Source organism: Hemicordylus capensis, chromosome 5 (assembly GCF_027244095.1).
Source record: "Hemicordylus capensis ecotype Gifberg chromosome 5, rHemCap1.1.pri, whole genome shotgun sequence".
In the NCBI taxonomy this organism is placed as follows: Eukaryota; Metazoa; Chordata; class Lepidosauria; order Squamata; family Cordylidae; genus Hemicordylus; species Hemicordylus capensis.
Window position 1 is genome coordinate 258,983,802 of NC_069661.1, and position 18,327 is coordinate 259,002,128.

Below are 18,327 nucleotides of genomic sequence, written 5' to 3' on the forward strand. Positions count from 1 at the left end.
AGGCATAGGAGCAGAGGAAGCTGCCTATCACCGAGTCAGACCATTGGTCTGTCTAGTTCAGGCTTGTCTACACTGACTGGCAGCAGCATTTCCAAGGCCTTTCCCAGCCCTGTTTGGAGATGCTGCCAGATGAGATCTTCTGTGAGCGACAGCCTCACATGTAGTAATTAGTAATTTAAAAGGGTGTGCCTCTGAGCATGTGCTGAATGCATTTCTCTCACTATTGGGCAGCTGCAGTTGTGCCCCTCACTTCAGGAAGTGAAGAGCAGGTGTGGCTGGCCTTTGACCCTGACACGCTCTCCGCCCAGTCCTTGACCAGATCTCAGGGTCCACCAAAATGTGGAAACGTTGGGCGGATGGATCTGGCCAGGAGTCAGGGTGTGCAACCAGACCTGTGTGGCCACCAGGGTGCTGGCATGGGGCGTGTGGGGCTGCTGCTTCCTTGGGCACTCCAGCCCCAGCCCACAGCAGGGGCTCCCTCTCGATCCAAGGGCCTCAGACAAGCCCTGTCGCCCCCAGTGCAGCCTTGAGCTGGGAGAGGGACGTGCAGAGGGGTGCCTCATAAGCTGGCCTGGTGGGCTGGTTAGCCTGTCTAGGGCCTGGGGCGTGCAGGCGTCGGGATCTAGGTTTAACGTGGGTGACCCCCATAACCAACATGTGTGAGCCAGAAGGGGCTGGTCCTCATGAGCCAGTGGGGGGCAGGCGAGAGGGAGGCCCAGCCACCTCTCCTTCCGGGCACTCCATGTGCTTCTCTCTCCTTCACCCTGTGCTCTGCAGGCTGGCCGTTGGTCAGGTAGAGTTGCGTGGTTAACAGCACAGCTCTGTCTGACCAACAGCCAGCCTGCAGGCAGCACAGCTCCTGGATGGGGCAGGAGGGAGAGGAGCAACGAGAGGCGGCTGGGCCAACTTGGGCGCCCCCCCCACCCAGCCCGCTAGGAAGAGCCGCTCCAGGTGCCAGGTGTTCACATCTGCCAAAGTGGAAGCCTCACATTCATCTCAGGCCGTCATCCAACTTGGCCTGGGTTCGCACAATCATGCTAATGTTGGTCACCCAACATTAAACCTAGATTCCAATGATTGTGTGAACCAGGGCTAGGACTTGGGGGACCCAGGTTCAGACTCAGGTTCAGCCATGAGACTCAGAGGATCACCCCCAACCTCTGTGTTAACCTGCCTCTGCGGCTCTCCCCCCCCCCCGACAGATTCCCTTCTGCACCTGTCGGACAGCAAGCACCTGGCCGTCTACCACAAGGGCCGCTTTTACAAGGTGTGGCTCTACCACGCTGGGAAGCTGCTTCCCCCCCGTGACCTGGAGATGCAGTTCCAGCGGATCCTGGACGACCCTTCGCCGCCGCAGCCTGGCGAGGAGAAGCTGGCAGCCCTCACTGCTGGGGACAGGTAGCCCTTCTTGCCAAGGGTCACGGGAGGAGCCGGCCAGGACGGCCGTCTCGCTCCCTGGGGGAGTCTTCCGTTCTCCATTGGTGGGGGAGGCCGAAAGACAGGCCCATGCTTGGATTCATTCATTTCCCAAATGGAGACTTTGCTTTCCAGCCAAATAGTTCTCAGAACCGATGGCATCCTCACAGTACAGGAGTCTAGAAGGCTCCCTCCGACTGAGTCAAGAAGCTCTTGGTCCATCTAGCTCAGTCTTGTCTGCACGGACTGGCAGCTGCTTTCCAGGGTTCTAGACAGGCTCATGCACTGGGCAGGAGGTGGGTCTAGATAGAAGACCGTCCAACGTCCCTTCCCACTTCAGAACTCTGATTTTCTGTCCACCTGGAGATGCCACCAGAAACTGAACCTGGAACTGTCAGCCGGGGCTCCCCCACTGAGCAGTGGCCCTTCTCGTGGAGCGGCACATTTAAAATAATAAGTAATTCTATTTTTATATCATTTCTTTAATATATGAAGCTGGAGGCCCATCATTTATCGCGCAAAGTCATTTTGCATAGATTACACTGATTGATAGGAAAGTTCAAGAAGTTAAATGTATGTAGTAGAATTTTGTATTAATGTGCTTGCAAAAGGATAGTAAAAGAACAGTTTTAAATGTGTAGGATTTCAACTTCAAACCGTATTCATTTAATGGAATAATTACTATATATGGTAAATTTGAATCTGGGAAAGCTCTTTTGCTCCTCTTGGATGTCATTTTTGTATTATTGAACTGATCATTGAGTGTTAAAAGTCTGTTGAGAACAATAACAGTTAAAAGCATATGTTCATATTCCAAAATGTTTCAAAAAGCTACAATTTTAAAAACAATTTTCCTCGAGCATATTCTGCTTTAAAAAGTGGTGCTAATTTTAATGGCAGAATTGTGTAAGCAAAATGTTCTATCTGTAGGTCATTGGGGAGTATAACTTTATTTTGCACAAACAAATTCTTCAACATATATAGCAGACTATATATACATATAATTTTATATATGTGAAATAGCATGTGTTAATATAATAATTTAACAATTAAAATATGGTTTGTAACACTAAAATAACAAAAGCTACAGCTGAGCCAGCATGGCCCCCTCCAAAGTCTCCCCCCCCCACCCAATTTGCAGTCTGTGAAGTTGGGGTTCTTTTGGTGCTGGGTGGTGGTGAACAGAGGCCAGGAGGTTGTGTGTCCCCCACCCACCCCACCCCCTCCAACTTTCCAGCAGGGACTTCCTCCTCCTCCTCCTCCCCCCTCTCCCTTTCTCTCGCTCTCAGCTGACGGGACCTGCTGCTTCTCCTCCCGCCCTCACTCTGATGGGTCTTGAAGACCATCGGAGTGAAAACAGAATTGGGAAGCGCTGCTGCTCCTTTTCTGCTGAAGGAGGGGAACGGAGCCGTCTTTATATCCCACAACGCAGAGCGCCGTAGTCGTGGTCACCAGGAGAAAGGTGCTATCCACACCTTGTGCCTTCTTTGGGCCAGTGCAGATGAAGCCTGACCAGCCCACACAATTGGGAAGGGGCTGCGGGGAGAGAGGGGGCATTGCTAGGCCTTTGGAGGATGTCCCAGCGCCCTCCCGGCACGTCCCCTCGTTTCATGGGGAGGGGGCACTGTCCATCCCAAGGCCGCTCTGCACACACTCTGTGCAAAGCCAAAGAGACCCACAAGAAAAGAAGCCCTCGGCCCTGCGGGTGTCACGGTCAGGCCTTCACCGTCTCTGCTGTGTGAGCCACGAGGAGGAGATCCGCTCCACTGGCTGCAGAGAAAATGATGAGGGGAGGTGGCATCGTTTTGTGAACCACCACCCCCCCGCCCTGTTTTGAGCTCAAAAAATACCTCTGGGAACATTTGGCCCCGCTCTACCAGGCAAAACAGTAAGAGAGCAGAGAAAGCAACCAGTTCAGCTGCAAATGAAACATAACATAAAATGAGAAGGAAGCTGGTCTTGTATGGGCTGTCCCCTTTGCTAAGCAGGGTCCACCCTGGTTGCATTTGGATAGGAGACTGCACGTGAGCACTGCAAGATCTCCCCCTCAGGGGATGGAGCCGCTCTGGGAAGAGCAGAAGAAGGTTCCAAGATGCTGCCTAACCCTGGCAGCATCTCCAAGACAGGGCTGAGAAAGATCCCTGCCTGCAACCTTAAGAACAGCCCTGCTGGATCAGGCCCAAGGAGGCCCATCTAGTCCAGCATCCTGTTTTGCACAGTGGCCCACCAGATGCTGCTGGAAGGCACAGGCGAACCTTGGAGAAGCTGCTGCCAGTCTGTGAAGACAATACAGAGCTAGATAGACCAAGGGTCTGACTCAGTGTAGGGCAGCTGCCTATGTTTCTGAGGCGGCAGCGGCAGATAAGAGATGCTGCAGCAGCAGCTGGAGGGTCGAAAAGAGCCCACCCCAGCCCTCCCAGCGCCCAGCTCCCTGCCTCTCTTCCTTTGCCTCTGGTCTTGCAGAGTTCCGTGGGCCGAAGCCCGTGCCAAGTACTTCAGCCAAGGCAGGAACAAGGCCGCGCTGGACTGCATCGACCGGGCGGCCTTCTTCTTAACCCTGGACGAAGATGCCCACGGCTACAACCGGGAGTGGGAGGAGAGCCTGGATCACTACGCCAAGAGCCTCCTGCACGGGCGCTGCTACGACAGGTGAGGAGGGCCGCCTTGTGGGCTGCTGGAGGCACCGCCCGCCCGCGCTCTGTGCTCCTGAGGGGCCTCCTGGGCGGGAAAGGGACGTGGCCGGGGCGTAGTAGCCGTAGGGGAAAGGGGCCCCGGCGGCCTCTCAGAGGGAGGGAGAGCATGAATAAAGGGGGGGGGCTGCTGGGCGCCCCTCCCTCTGCTCAATCCCAGCGACACCCCTGGACAGGGCTAGCCTGGTTCCCAGCGCTGGGTGCCGCGTGGCCGGCTTGCCTGGGCTGGGTGCCTGGCCAAGGTGCAAGCCGTGGTTTGGGAAGGGGCGAGCCCTCCCCCCGCTGGGCTGGACCCCTTCGGCCTCTGGCTCTGAGCCGGTTCCTCCTGCCCAGGTGGTTTGACAAATCCTTCACGCTGGTGGTGTACCGGAACGGCAAGCTGGGGGGCAACGTTGAGCACTCGTGGGCTGACGCCCCCATAGCAGGACACCTCTGGGAGGTAAGGGGCGGGTGGGGACGCGGTGCTCCTGGCCCGGCCTGTGTGTGCGGGGAGATGGGGCCGCGCGGCACACGCAGGAGGAGGCGGAGGAGGCGGAGGCCTTGCATAGGCTCTTCGCCCCACCCCTCCTTTCTTCCCTTCCTCCCAGTTCACCCAGGCAACCGACCAGTTCACCCTGGGCTACTGCAGTGATGGGCACTGCCACGGAGTGCCCAACACAGAGCTGCCTCCGCCGCTGCGCTTGCTGTGGGACATCCCCGAGGGGGTAGGTCCGGCCTCTGCTCTTTGGGGTGCCGAGGGCCAGGGGCTGCATCGGGTTGCCAGCCAGGGAAGGGTGCTGGGGAAGGGATGCCGCTGGGGCTGGGGGAGGCCCCTCCAGGCGGCACACACAGAAGCCGAGGGCCCCCTTTGCGGGGGAGAGGAGGAGCAGCAGCAGCAGGGGCCAGACCGTGCCAGCCCCCCCCCTGCCCGATGGCCTCACCCTGGCTCCCTCTGTGCAGTGCAAGCAGATCATCACCAGCTCCTACAGTGTGGCCAGGGCGCTGGCTGACGACGTGGACTTCCACTGCTTCCGATTCACGGAGTTTGGCAAGGGGCTCATCAAGAAGTTCCAGACCAGCCCAGACAGCTTTGTCCAGATCGCGCTCCAGCTGGCCCACTTCCGGGTAGGTGCTGCCGCCAGTTCCCCGGCCAACCGGGGGGGGGGGGCTCCAAGGAGCAGACAGCTGGTCTGGCCTGGCCAGGTGGGCCCCCCCTCAGCTCCGGGGGGGGAGAGGTTTGGGGCTTGCAGGTCCCCCCTGCAGGGTCTGTTGGGGGCCGGGGGCTGCCTCCCCTCCCCAGCCTTCTCCCTCCTTGCGGCCTCCCCCTCCAGGACAAAGGCTACTTCTGCCTCACCTACGAGGCCTCCATGACGCGGCTCTTCCGGGAGGGCAGGACGGAGACGGTCCGCTCCTGCACCAGCGAGTCCACAGCCTTTGTGCGCAGCATGGTGAACCCCAGCCTGGGGGTGAGTCCCCTGCCGGGCCCTCTGGCCTTGCCTCTCCCTACAGGCGCATGGGAAGGAGGCTCCCTGGGCCCACCGCAGCACATCACACCCGATGCCACCTGCACAGCAACAGAGGAGACGGGGGTCCCATGAGATGAAGCCGATCGCCCGGGCCCTCGTGGTGCTGGGCAGCCGAATGCCGGCCTTGCCCTTGCGTGCCTGAAACCCTGCCCCAGCAAGGGGGCACGCTTGGGCAAGAGAGCTCCCTGAGCGGCCTATTTCCCAGCGCTGCCCAGGTACTGGCTGTCTGAGCCTGGCTTCTGTTTTGCCTCTGATGCGCTGCACAGCCGAGGAATCGGCTTCTTGTTTCTGACAAGATTTTGAAAACAAGAAACAGTCCGAGCACCAGCACCACCCAAGCAGGCTTGGTGCTGTACAGCAGTGCTCTCTGCCCCAGAGTGCTTACAGTAACATTCAGAAATAGAAAACAAGGCTTGGCAGTGAGTGTTTGGGAGGGCGGGATGGGAAAGGGAAGAGGAGGACGGGGGCCTTGCAGTGGGGGGAGGGGAGGGGAGGGGGGTGCTTTGACTGCCCGGAATGGAGCATCAGGTGAGGATGCCCCTGCCAGGCCAGGTGGAGGGATTCCAGTTGTGGGGCAGGCAGAGCGGAGTCCCTGGGCCAGCGGCAGGAGCCAGCCTGCTCCAAAGGTGGGGCTGGGGTGGCCAGAAGGCACAGCCAAGGTGGGGCTGGGGCGGTGGCTTTCTCGGGCTGAGGGGCCAAGCTGGAGCCAGGCAGGCCCCCTGGGCTGAAGGGGGACGCACACGGCCATCAGAGGGCAGTCCCTGCTTCTCCTGCTCTGCTGCTGCTGCTGCGGTGCCCCCCTCCCCGCCCGAGGAAGGCACCTGTGTCTGTCTGCCAGGTCCCAGAAGGGCTGGGAAGGAGGAGAGGGAGCAGGGAGGGCTCCTGCCTGGGCCCCTGGCTTCCCTTGCGGCCCAGAGGCGCCCTCAGTCAGGGAGGGGCCCCTTCACCTCTCTTCTCCCCCCCCCCAACTGCACAGCCCAGTGAGTGCCTGCAGCTCTTCAAGCAGGCGGCCGAGAAGCACCAGCTGATGTACCGCCTGGCCATGACCGGCGCTGGCATCGACAGGCACCTCTTCTGCCTCTACGTGGTCTCCCGCTACCTGGGCGTGGACTCTCCGTTCCTGGCCCAGGTGAGCCGACTCAGACACTCTGCCCCCCTTGGTGTACACACACACACGGTGGGAGCTGCCTTCTGCCCACTCAGGCCATGGGTCCATCTAGCTCCGTGTTGTCTGTCTCTACACTGACTGGCAGCGGCTCTTGGGGGCTTTAGGCAGAGGAGGAGGGTCTTCCCTGCCTTTCCTGGGGTTGCTGCCGGCAGGGCTGGACCGGAGACCTTCTGCATGCCCTGAGCTGCAGTCCTCCTCTCAGCCGGGAGGCCCAAGTCTCCCACAAGGGGCAGCCTCTGGTCAGCCACATGATATCCCATGGTGGGGAGACATTTGGCGGGGGGGGCTGCAGCTGGCTCCATCAGCCCCCCATGGCCTTGGGTTGGTGAGCCCTCACAGTCCCTCTGGCTTTGGCTCTCGGCTTGCTTTGCACTCCCCTATTCTTTCCTCGTGCTCTGCGTTTTGTATCTGTTTTATTCGTTTTGTTGAATTGGGTTTTAGTTTTATTTTGAATTGATTCTTTTAATGGATGGAAGCGGCTTTGCATAGCTTTGGTGATAGAAAGGTAGGGTACAAGTTGTGAAATAAAATAGGCAGATCTCCAAGTCCCAGAATTGAAAAGCTGCCCTGAGGTTTGGGGGTGGGGGGCAAATGGGAGGGGTGGGGAGGAAGTTCCCTTTTGAGCCGCCGAAGCTTCCTGATGATGTGGGCATTTGGGGGGAGGCTGGGCACTCACTCTGCCCTGCCCCTGCCCCCCAGGTGCTGTCTGAGCCCTGGCGCCTCTCCACCAGCCAGACTCCCCAGCAGCAGATCAAAATGTTCGACTTGGAAAAGAATCCGGACCACATCTCCCCCGGCGGGGGCTTTGGGCCCGTGAGTATGTCCGGCTGCTGCATGCACACGCACACCTGGATGCTAGAAGAGTGTGTGACGGGCCCACGGGATGGGTGCAGGGGAGGGGAGGGGCCGAGATGCCCTCAGGACGGGGCTGCACACTTGTGCAAGAGAGAGTTCTGAGTGGGGGGGGGCAGAAGGGAAAGAATATTACTAACACAAATATTACGAAAACAATAAATTCAGACATTGAAAAACATGCTTCAAAAATACCTTGCTAAATTTTAAAGGAAAAGATTAAAGGATAGCAGGGAGAGGCAAACTCTAGAGGCAATGAATGCACGTTGAATCCCCCCACTGAAAGCTCTACTGCTGCATTTGCATCCCACCCACCCCCACTCAGGCTCAGATAGACTGCCTGGGAATGTGGAGGGTGCATTTAGCTGTCATGGTGAATTGCCACGGAGAGAGCTCTTCTCCCCCCGTGAACTTTTACCTCCCTTTACTAAAGCCAGTGTCCATCACTGCATCTTTTGGTCAGTCCTGAATTCCAGAAGTTCAGTACTTGTGGAGTGAAGAAATGCCCCCTTTTGTCCCGAACCGGCTTCCATTGGATTGCCTCGGATGCCCCTGAGTGGCAGCATTTGGATCAGGGGAGAAGAATCTCTCCCCAGCTGCTGCTGTTGAACCAGCGTAGAACTGCCGGCAGCGTGCTAAAAAGGGCTGTGTGAGTCCCCTTCTGCAACAGGCCTGGTCTGATGGTGAGGCAGGGGGCAGGGGTGGGGGGCAGATGGCGATGCACTGGGAAGAGAAAGGGAGGCTGGGCTGGTGAAGGAGAAGCTTGGCTGAGGGCCCCATCGGATCCTCGTAAGGAGAAGACCTTGCAGTGCTCACACACTCCACATGTGAACCAGGACGGACCCTGCTTAGCAAAGGGGACAATGCATGCTTGCTCTCACAAGGCCAGCTCTTCTCCTGCGATGAGCTGCATGAGGGGAGGCCAGGCAGGGTCCGGGCAGGGTCCCGTTCATTCCAAAGGAGAGCAGCTTTCTCACCATCCAAGCTCACCGAGAAGAGAAGGGCCACCCCTGGTTGAGCCTGATTGCCAGGAGGGGCTAAAAGATCCATGGGCGGGGGGGTGTGGGGAGAAACCAGTGCTAAACACAGAAGCCGGGGTAATCGACCAATTAACACAATACCCTCTTGGGAAAGAGCAGCTCACGCTACCTGGCCATTTTACTCCACTCTTCCTCCAACCTCCTCTTATCCTCACAACAACCCTGTGAGGTATTTATTATTATTTACATTTATATCCCGCTCTTCCTCCAAGGAGCCCAGAGCGGTGTACTACATCCTTGAGTTTCTCTTTCACAACAACCCTGTGAAGTAGGTTAGGCTGAGAGAGAAGTGACTGGCCCAGAGTCACCCAGCTAGTTTCATGGCTGAATGGGGATTTTATTATTATTATTATATTATTTATTTATTTATTCGATTTCTATACCACCCTTCCAAATATGGCTCAGGGCAGTTGAGCCATATGATTTGAACTCACGTCTCCCCGGTCCTAGTCCAGCACTCTCAGCACTACACCACACTGGCTCCCTTAGGCTGTGAAAAGGTGACGAACTGCCCATTGAGCTTCATGGCCGAGGGGGGGATTTGAACCTGGGTCTCCCACACCCTAGTCTGGCAGTCGAATCGCAATGCCATGCTGGTGCAAAGCAGCATTCCACGGAGAGTGCGGGGCGGGAGGCTGACCGCGTGGCTCCTTGGCAGCAGATCTGCTGGCAGCGAAGAGGAGCAGCACAAGGCCGCCTTCCAGTATCGGGAGGGCGCCGTGGAGGAGGAGGAGGAGGAGGGCTTGTTCTCCCTTGCTCCTGAGGGCAGGGCTGGAACCCCTGGGTCGAAGTTGCCCGGAAGCCGATTCCGGCTAGATATGAGGAGGCATTTCCTAGCTGTTAAGAGCTGGTTGCCAGCGGAACCGTCTGCCTCATGCAGTGGTGGGCTCTCCTTCACTGGAGAGTCGCCAAGAGCGGCTGGCCGGCCCTCTGCCAGGGAGGCTCAGCAGCTTCCTGCCCTGCCCTAGGCGGCCTCCAGAGTCCGTTCCAGCTGTGGGATTCCAAGCGTGGAGCGGGGCCTGGGCTCCCTGCGAAGAGTGGCACAGGCAACCTTGTGGGAACCTTGTTAGGACGAGGGCAAGGGAGGAGCTGGCGGGCAGGGCAGGAGTTGCAAAAATGGCCTCGTGGCTTCTCCCAGCTGGCGGGCACCTGACCTGCCTGCCCTCGGCCCCTCCAGCCCACACCCACCCTCTCCTGTGGAGCTTCCCACCTTGCTGGAAACAGCCCCAGCCCCCCTGGCCCCGCCGGCCCGGCTCTCCCTGCCTCCCCCTGACCGACTGCCCCTCCCTGCAGGTGGCGGACGATGGCTACGGGGTCTCCTACATCGTTGCCGGTGAGAACTTCATCACCTTCCACATTTCCAGCAAGTTCTCCAGCCCGGAAACAGTAAGTACGTCTGCTTGGAGGGGCTGGGGTGGGGCCCCGGGGCTGCGCGACAGGCCCCCAAGCAGGAGGGGGGCCGGGGTCGCTCTGAGGAGGCCACCCTCCAACCAGCCGGCCTTCCGGCAGGAGCCGCCACTGACTGCTGGCCCAGAACGCCGGCACGTGCCCCGGCCCCCCCCGCCCCCCCTCTCGGGTGTCTTCCTTTGCCAGCAGCCCAGGAAGACGCGCAGCAGCAGCAGCAGCACGGCAGTGGCGACTGAGCTGGCTCCTTGTGAGCCAATCCGGAGTGGCCACAAGAAGGCATGCCCGGGAGGAGAGCAGGAGGGGCCCCCTCCTCCTCCCCATGGCAGGGCCGGCGCTGCTGTGGCCGGGGCCCTCCTGTCTCCCCAGGCTCAGCCCTGGGGGGTAGGGGGGCCCGACGGCCTGGGCTGACTTGTGGGGAGGCGGGAGGCTGCCTGGGGGCAGCAGTGGGGCTGTGCGGCCTGGGCGTGCCCCTGAGCTCCATGGCCATCCCTTCGGTCCCCTGACGAGTCCGCTGACTGCTGGGTCCTCGGCTCTGCCCCTCCCCGCCAGCCGGGGCCCCCTGCCAGGCTTGCCCTAACCGTGGCCCGGGGGGGCCACTCCCTCAGGGCCCTGGCAGCAGCTCCTCCTCCTCCTCCTCTCCCCGCAGGACTCCAAGCGCTTTGGGAGGAACATCCGCCAGGCGATGCTGGACATTGCAGCCCTCTTCAGTGCCTCGCCCAGAAAGGCGGCCACCTGAGCCTGCGCCGGGCCGCCTGAGACGGTCCTAGCCCCTCGGCCACGGGCCCACCTCCCCAGGAGTCCCCAGGAAGCCGCCGCCGGCTGCAGAGCTGGCCTGGCAGTGGAGAAGGCGCAGATCTCTTTCCCTAACCCCCCCCCCCGGGGTCCGCTGGCAGCCAGCACTGGCGTTGGGCTCTGCTGCCCTGTCCGCCTGTCGATGGGCCCAAGTGTGTGTGGGGGGGGGGAATGGAGGGGGGCCCCCTCTGCTTTGACTAATAAAGGAGGGTAATTTTCAGCGGTGGGCGTGGAGCTGATTTTGGTGACACTCTGCAGGTGTTCTTTGCCCTGAAGGAGACAATGTGGGGGGGGAGGAGGGAAAGGGGGGCAAAGCTGCCAGGGCAGCTCATGGGGGGCGAGGGGGGCGGTGGCACCTCCAGCTGCTGGCCAGCAAAGGAGGCCCTGCGTGCAGAGCCACCAGGGGTAGCCGGGGCCAGGAAGCCGGTGGCTCCCTCTGGGCTCTTGGGCGTGGCCCTGCCCTGCCCAGCTCCAGCCCGGGGGAGCTTTGCTGGCAGCTCATTGCTTCAGGACTCCTCCAGCCCTCTGTCAGCTGGGACAACTCCCTGGCCGCCAGAAGCCTTCAGGCACAAGGGCCACAATCCCCCTCCACGGCTGCCCTCTGGTGCTCCTGACAACTGGGCAAGATCCCGTGCATTTATTATTATTATTATTATTATTACATTTCTATCCCGCTCTTCCTCCAGTGAGCCCAGAGCGGTGTACTTCATACTTGAGTTTCTCTTTCACAACAACCCTGTGAAGTAGGCTTGGCTGAGAGAGAGAAGTGACTGGCCGAGAGTCCCCCAGCTAGTCTCCTGGCTGAATGGGGATTTGAACTCGGGTCTCCCCGGTCCTAGTCCAGCACTCTCACCACTACACCACGCTGGCTCCATTTCCACAAGGAGCAAAACCATCCGTCAGTGGGTCTGGCTGGCAACCACATGTGCACCCTACACGTATATGCACCCAGAAACTGTCCGTCTTACATTTAACTGCAACCACCCACAAGCCACTTCTGCTAGAGCTGTTTCAATAGTACTATTGCTTAAATAGTACTACTTTAATAAAATAGTACTTTTAAATAATAAAATAGGTTTAAATAGTACTACTCTAGAGTAAATGCATGTTGACTTTGCAGATGCTCCTGGTTTATAGCAAAGGTAGCCAAGATCTCCTTTTCTAACCCCACCTTGCCGAAGTAACCCCTTGGCCGCCTCTTTTTCAGGAGGAGCCTTTACAGACACGCTTCCCGCTCTCGGACTATCTGGCCAGCGAAGCCACTTCAAATTGGGCTCACAGCACGAGGGGAACAGCAGCCTCCGAGTTCTCTTTTGTGTCGAGGCACCTGCAGCAGCTCCTGTCGGTGTTTTGCTTGCAGAGGAGGCGGGATCGCCACGCTTCCCTTTCTTTCCCCCAAAGGTTTAGGCAGGGAAAGGTGGTGCTGTCGGTGCCCAGGGAGCCCTGTGCTTTCCTTGGCAGAGTACGGGAGGGGTTTCCCATTGCCTTCCTCCCACGCAGTATGAGATGATGCCTTTGCTGCTGTCACTGAAGCGAGCCCCTCCCTATATCGCTGCTGCCCGACATCATCGGTGACTGCAGATGTGCCTGTTTGCTCGGCACAGTCTGGGAAGCAGAGATTTGAACTAACCGCCTCCTGCTCCCTAGGCAAGCTGCTTCTCTGTAGCGGTGCCGCAGTTTAGCACTGTAATTAAAACACCAAACCAGCCCCTAACCCTCCGTGCCTCGTCCAGCCGAGCAGACGAGTGAGGCCTAGAGGCGCATGTGCTCAGGAAACATTTATTTTCTCTTGCCTGTGCTGGGGATGGGTTAGGGTGAACAGAGAGGAAGGTGGGGGGGGGCTGAGGAGAAGGAGGGGGGAGAGCAGGTGTGGAGAGGTGGCCCTGGCTCTCCAGGCTCCCGTCCAGGGAGTGTTGCCGCTGCCGCCGCTGAGGCACCTGCCGTGCCCCCCAAGGGCCTACACCTTGCAGACAAAAGGGTTCTTGTCATAGCAGGAGTCGTTATCCCACAGCATGAAACCTGGGAAGAGGAAGAGGCATCAGCCCTGCTGGGAAGGAGGGAGGGAGAGGAGAGCCATGGCCCAGCTCTCTCCCTGCACTGCTCGGCCCTCTCACGCTGGCTCCTGACTTCCTAGGGCTGCTGCTTAGCTGGAGCAACTTTGGTCTGCAAAAAACACCCGGGTCCAGACACACACACACACACCCCGCCGGCAGCATCTCCAGGGCTGCGGAAGACCCTTCTCGGCCGGAGCCCCTGGAGGGCTGCTGCCAGCCAGGTGGACCAAGGCAAGGGGGTCCCAGGGGGCACAAGGCCACTTCAGAGGTTCAGTCCCATGAATCAGAGCCCAGGCCCCCGTTCTTCTGGCTCCCGGGGGCCCGAAAGAGCACAGAAGCAGGCTGTGGCTGTGGGGCCCAGGGGCCTCTTTTGGAAAGCCAGCTCCTAGCCCACAGGGAAGCAGAGGAGCACATCTGACTCGGTGTAGGTGGCTGCTACCTGTCTCTCCCCCCCCCCCACTTTGCACAGTCGAATCCCTGCACCCTTTGCAACGGCATATCCAGTGGAAATTCATCTGGGGATCCTTTCAAGCATCTCCATGGCAGGAAAGCCTCACCAGTTGAATTTCCCTGCCATGTGGTTGTAAAAGGCTTGTGCGTCTTGGCAAAAGAGAAGGCAGCCTCCAAGGGGGTGGGCCTTGTGTGGCCCAGCACAAAAGCCCTTGTCTTGCCCCACGGCTCGGCTCTGCCCCCTGCCTGCCCCTCTGAGTTCTCCCAGCATCCAGCGGCCACATGCTGCAGTGATTCAATGACATCCGCCTCATTTGTTCTGACGAGAGGGAGGTGCCGGGAAGGGGAGATTCCCGGGAAACGCTGCTTGTGGGAATGGCTATCCAGTGGCAGCTGGGGAGGGCAGGGGAGGGGAGGGGGCTCACAGGCGGCACAGCTGCCTCTGCTTCCCGGCAGCATCCAGGTTGCTCCTCTCTCTCCCGCCCTGCCTGAGAGCAGCCATGCTGCCTGTAGGCTGGCCATTCATCAGGTAGAGCTGTACGCTTCACTATGCAGCAGCTCAGCTGAAGAATGGCCAGTCTGCAGGCCATGTGGGGGAGAGAGAGGAGCCACCTGAGCGGCCGCCTTTGACACCCAGCTGGCTCGTTAGAATGAGCTTCTACCGTTGCCATTGCATCTGATGGCAGTGAGTTCCACAGAATAACCTTGTGAAAAAGCCCTTCAGTGAGCAGCTCACTGTGACCGGGGTAGAGCCGCACCTCCAACCCATTTGGCCCCAGCGAGGGCCCTACCCGGGGCCCTTCCTCACCTGAAGACTCTTCGAGGGCGGCACAGTGCTCGCCCTCCAGGCCGAGGGAGGACTTGTACTTTTCCCAGGCGGTGTATCGCACAGGGCTGTCATCAGCCCAGCTCCACTCACGGCTCTGAGGAGGCAAGAGAGATGCCCTTGGCCAAAAGGGCAGAGGAGCTGCCCTGCTGCTGGGTCAGGCCCCGCAAGGAAGCCCACCCAGTGGCCCCCCAGATGCCCCTGAGGAGCCCAGGCAGCTGCTGGACCAAGGGGTGAGAAGATGCAGGGAGCCTCCACCCCTGGCCCCAGCAGCACTCTCCCTGCCCCGGGCCCAGTCCCTCATGGCGGGGGCTGGCACTCACACACACACACACACACACACACACCCCGGCCCAAGACCCTGAGCCCTGGCAAGCGGGGCTCCCTCACCTGGCCACGGAAGGAGAGCCCAAACCAGACGTCCTCGTCATCCCACCTCTGTGCACGCTGCAGGTACTGGGCGATGGCCTGGTGCTCTCTGACGTCCAGGATGGAGGCCAGGTGCCCTCCGCTGCTCCGGCATTGCGTCTGGGAAGGAAGGAGCGGCCGGCAGTCAGCAGGGCCCTTTGAGCAGTGCCAGGTCGTGAGCTCTTCCCAGGTCCCGCTTCTCTGCGGGTTGCCGCGAAGGCTCTCCTTTGGCAGGCAGAGAAGCGCGCAGCAGGCCAGCAGCAGCAGCAGCAGCAGCAAGGCAGTGGGTGGGTTTCCTGGCTCTCTGCGGTCAGAGTGGACAGGCCCGAGAGCACTGCCCAATGTGCAGGCGAAGGGCGCGTTTGGGGCAGGGAACCGCCCAAGAGCAGAAGTGCAAAGGAGTCCAAAGACTCGGCAAGAAATAGCTTGAAATCGACGCGGTAAAAGGTGTTGTATCCAACAGTTACCTGCATGTCATCTGACTCGGGAAGCAGGCGCGCGTGCGCACACACACAGAGCATGGGGGAGAGGAGGAGGCTGAGTGCCCAGCACCCTCCCCTCCCAGCCAGCCTGAAAGAGAGCCTCGGCCAGCTCATCCGGCTGCAAAGCCGCCACACACACCCCCCCCCCCGGGAACTTCCGCTTCTTCCGTCCTGCTTTCCTCGCAGGCAGACCTTAGGACCTTGTGTGGACACCCATTGCCCTGGCCAAAGGCAGGCTCCAAGCCCAGCCCCTGCACCCCCCCCCCACCAGAGATAAGGGAGCCCAAGGCCTGCTGGTGAGCTCTTTGCTCTGGCAGGGTGGGGTGGGGGGGCAGCAAAGCAATGCCACGGCAGTGGGGCCCGGGGGGGGGGAGGGGATGTCCGTTCCATGGGGTGTGCTGAACTTCTTCCCTCAGCCCCAGGCTGCCCAGGACTCAGGAGGCCCCAGAGAGAAGGTTCCCTCCCAGCCAGGGACCGCCCCCCCCCCGCGGGCCACTCACCTCTGCCTGTTGCCAGGTCAGCTCCTGGGCAAAGTAGCCGTAGCAGTGGCTTCTGTAGGCAAGCCAGTTGAGGGGGCACTCTTCAGCATGGACTCCTGCTTGGACAGAAAAGGGTCACCAGGGGAAAGCCCCCCCTCCCCCCAATGCCTAGAGGGTTAGGGTTAGGCCCTGATCCCTGGGTCAAGAGCTGAGGGCTTCATTCAACACACCACCACCCCCGCTGAGTGGCAGGGGGGGCTAAGGGACATCTTTGCAAGGGACTGGACTGGGATGGCCCCTTCCTTCCTGTTGGGACCTCAGGGGCAAGCACTGGTGCCAGTCTGGACCCCTCCAGGACTCACCGCCCATGAGGGGTCCAGCCAGCAGGCAACCCAAGAGTCCAGTGGTGAAGCAGGCAAGAAGACCCATCTCGATTCTTCACCTGGTTGGGGGGGAAGAGCGAGAGAGCAGAAGCGTGAAGGAAGGTGGGGACTGAAGAGCCCTCGGGGCATGAACAAAGCGCAAGAGACCTCATGGCGGGCAGGATGCCGGCGGCCTCTAGACCCAGCCAGACCCTGCGGCTATTAGCCATCAGTCCTCGCCTGGGCATGCTGGCCCTTGCTGACTCATGCACGGCTGCTTCGCACATGGGCTGTTTCTTGCACCTTTGTCCACAGAACCCTGAGCGCCCCAGTCTGCGCTGCCCAGCAGTTTCTGCCTGGCAGCCTTCCTGATGGGCGGGGGGGGGGGCTGTCTCGCTCCTCCATGAGAGCAAGTTCCCTACTGCAGCCAGGGCTGGTCCAGGGCCAGGCCCCTCTCCCCTTTCCCTGCTGGTGCCAGGCAGTGCCCATGAAGTGGGGTGGCTGTTGTGCCCAGAACGAAGGTGAAGCATCTCTGCCCCAAGGAGCTTCCAAGCAGGGGACCTGCTGAATGACTGGAGAAGGTGCAGCCCACCAAAAAGAAAGAAAGAAGAGAACTTCAACTGAAAGTGCATTTTTCATCATCCTGAACGGGGGCGTCAGCCTTGTTAGGTTTCCCAAGCTGGGATGTAGCCACAAGGTGTGTGGGGCGGGGGGGGGGGATGTTCCTGGCCGAGGGGGGCTGCCGATGGGGGACAGCTTGCTCCTTGCTCTCCCCTCACACCTTTCTGAAGGAGAAGGAGATGATGTGGGGGGGCAGGGGGCCCGTCTTCACCTTTTACCCCACTCCAACAACCTTGCTGTGCCCCTGATCCCAGGTTTGGGACGGTAACCCTAAATGCACTTTGCTTTGGGTCGTGCGGTACCCTTTTAAAGGGCGACCTTGACCACTCCTGCTGGTCTTGCAAAGAGCCCTCTTGGTGATTTCCATCCCCTCAGTGCGACCAGCAGCGCTCTCGTCTGGTCTTCTGCGCCGGTTTGCAGGTCCCCCTGGTGAGCCCTTGAGACAACGGAGTGGCCTCTCGCTGCACCCGGCCTCCTCCCAGCATGCCACGGGGCTCTTCTGCACCCACGATGTGGCACACACCAGCAGGTCACTGGGAGCAGGCTTAAGGAACTCCTGCACTGCCTCTCGGGCGCTGCCTGAGCCATCCTTGGCAAACGGTCACTGATCAATGTGCCTGCCAAGCGCAGGCTCAGGAGTGGCTCCTCCTCACAAGCTGGGGTGCGGGGGGCATGAAAGGAGGCCCAGCAGCTGCCTCTCCTTTCTGGAGCTCTGTTTGCTCCTCTCTCTCCCACCCAGCCCCAGCATTAATGAGAGCTGTGCTGCCTGCAGGCCGGCCATTTGTCAGGTTGACCATGCAGCTCTACCTGATGAATGGCCAGCCTGCAGGTAATTAATGCTGGGGCAGGGTGAGGCAGGAGAAAGAGGAGCAAATGGATCTCCAGAAAGGAGAGGCAGCTGCTGGGCCTCCTTTGGCCACCCCCACCCCGGCTCATTAGCATGAGCCGCTCTGAGCCATTTGGCCAAGCCCAGAGATGTCTAGGAGCTGAGGCTTGCCATGCTCTCTGTTAGCAGGCAAAGGCGCCTTCAAAGTGGGCATGCCACTTGCAGCTCTGACATAAAGGCAGAGAAGACAGCCCTGAGACTCACCTGTCTGTCCGTCTGGTCCAAAGGGATTCCGTTCCAGGCCAGTCAGTGACAGGGATTGTGTCAGGCTCCCACAGCATTTATAGCCCCTTGAGAGGAGTGGGGGTGGGGCGGGCGGGGGGAGGGCTTGCACGCCAGTTGGTCGATGGAAACTCTCCCAGCCTCCCAAGCAAACAGAGATTAGAGAGTCTTTGTCCCACCCATCACAGAGTCTGGGACAGTCGTCCTATCAAGGAGATCAAAGGCTGGGGCTGGAGATGAAAGGCCGTGTTTGTGTGTGCATGCGCATGTGCACAGATTTTCAAGGCCTGGGCCATGTCCTGGCAGCCTCCCAGGTACCCCTCCTTTCCCCGTGGCTGGTCAGCCACCGCAGCACCAAGACAGGACTCTGTGGCACTCAAAGGATGGACAGAAGCAGGAAACGTTCTGCCTGGACTCCGAATGCAGAAGCACCTCCCGAGAACATCCCTTCATTGCCGGGCTGCGCACGGCCAGTGGGCACCCCAGGTTCCCCCAACGGCTCATGTTCCTCCTGGGCCTCTAGCAGATCAGACAAAGCGGCCAGCTGAGAAGAAAAACACAGACAAGGGTGTCTCCTCATTCAGCCCACACAGATCCCTCACCGGACAGCATTCAGATCTGCAAGAGATCACACACACACACAGGAGCCGACTCCATGCACGGAACG

The 18,327-nt window shown here is 59.8% G+C and overlaps 2 protein-coding genes across 9 annotated transcripts in view; one reads left to right on the forward strand and one right to left on the reverse strand.

The window, feature by feature from the left end:
• The window catches only part of CPT1B (carnitine palmitoyltransferase 1B), a 31,359-nt gene extending 20,269 nt beyond the window's left edge, over positions 1–11,090 (forward strand). For all 8 annotated transcript variants that reach the window (XM_053256114.1, XM_053256110.1, XM_053256112.1 and 5 more), the window contains 10 exons: positions 1,203–1,398; positions 3,880–4,065; positions 4,440–4,545; positions 4,694–4,810; positions 5,046–5,210; positions 5,417–5,551; positions 6,588–6,740; positions 7,479–7,592; positions 9,965–10,057; positions 10,725–11,090. In XM_053256114.1, the coding sequence (XP_053112089.1) occupies positions 1,203–1,398; positions 3,880–4,065; positions 4,440–4,545; positions 4,694–4,810; positions 5,046–5,210; positions 5,417–5,551; positions 6,588–6,740; positions 7,479–7,592; positions 9,965–10,057; positions 10,725–10,814 (1,355 nt within the window). In that variant the 3' untranslated portion in view covers positions 10,815–11,090. The remainder of the gene's footprint in view (positions 1–1,202; positions 1,399–3,879; positions 4,066–4,439; positions 4,546–4,693; positions 4,811–5,045; positions 5,211–5,416; positions 5,552–6,587; positions 6,741–7,478; positions 7,593–9,964; positions 10,058–10,724) is intronic.
• Positions 11,091–12,633: 1,543 nt separating this feature from the next.
• On the reverse strand, positions 12,634–17,711 carry LOC128327352 (dromaiocalcin-1-like). Its single transcript, XM_053256118.1, has 6 exons — positions 17,643–17,711; positions 15,932–16,011; positions 15,591–15,685; positions 14,591–14,728; positions 14,183–14,297; positions 12,634–12,889 (listed from the first exon to the last, which is right to left on the reverse strand). The coding sequence occupies exons 2-6, from the start codon at positions 15,996–15,998 to the stop codon at positions 12,828–12,830; spliced, it is 477 nt and encodes a 158-aa protein (XP_053112093.1). The 5' UTR covers positions 15,999–16,011; positions 17,643–17,711; the 3' UTR covers positions 12,634–12,827.
• Positions 17,712–18,327: the final 616 nt, after the last annotated feature.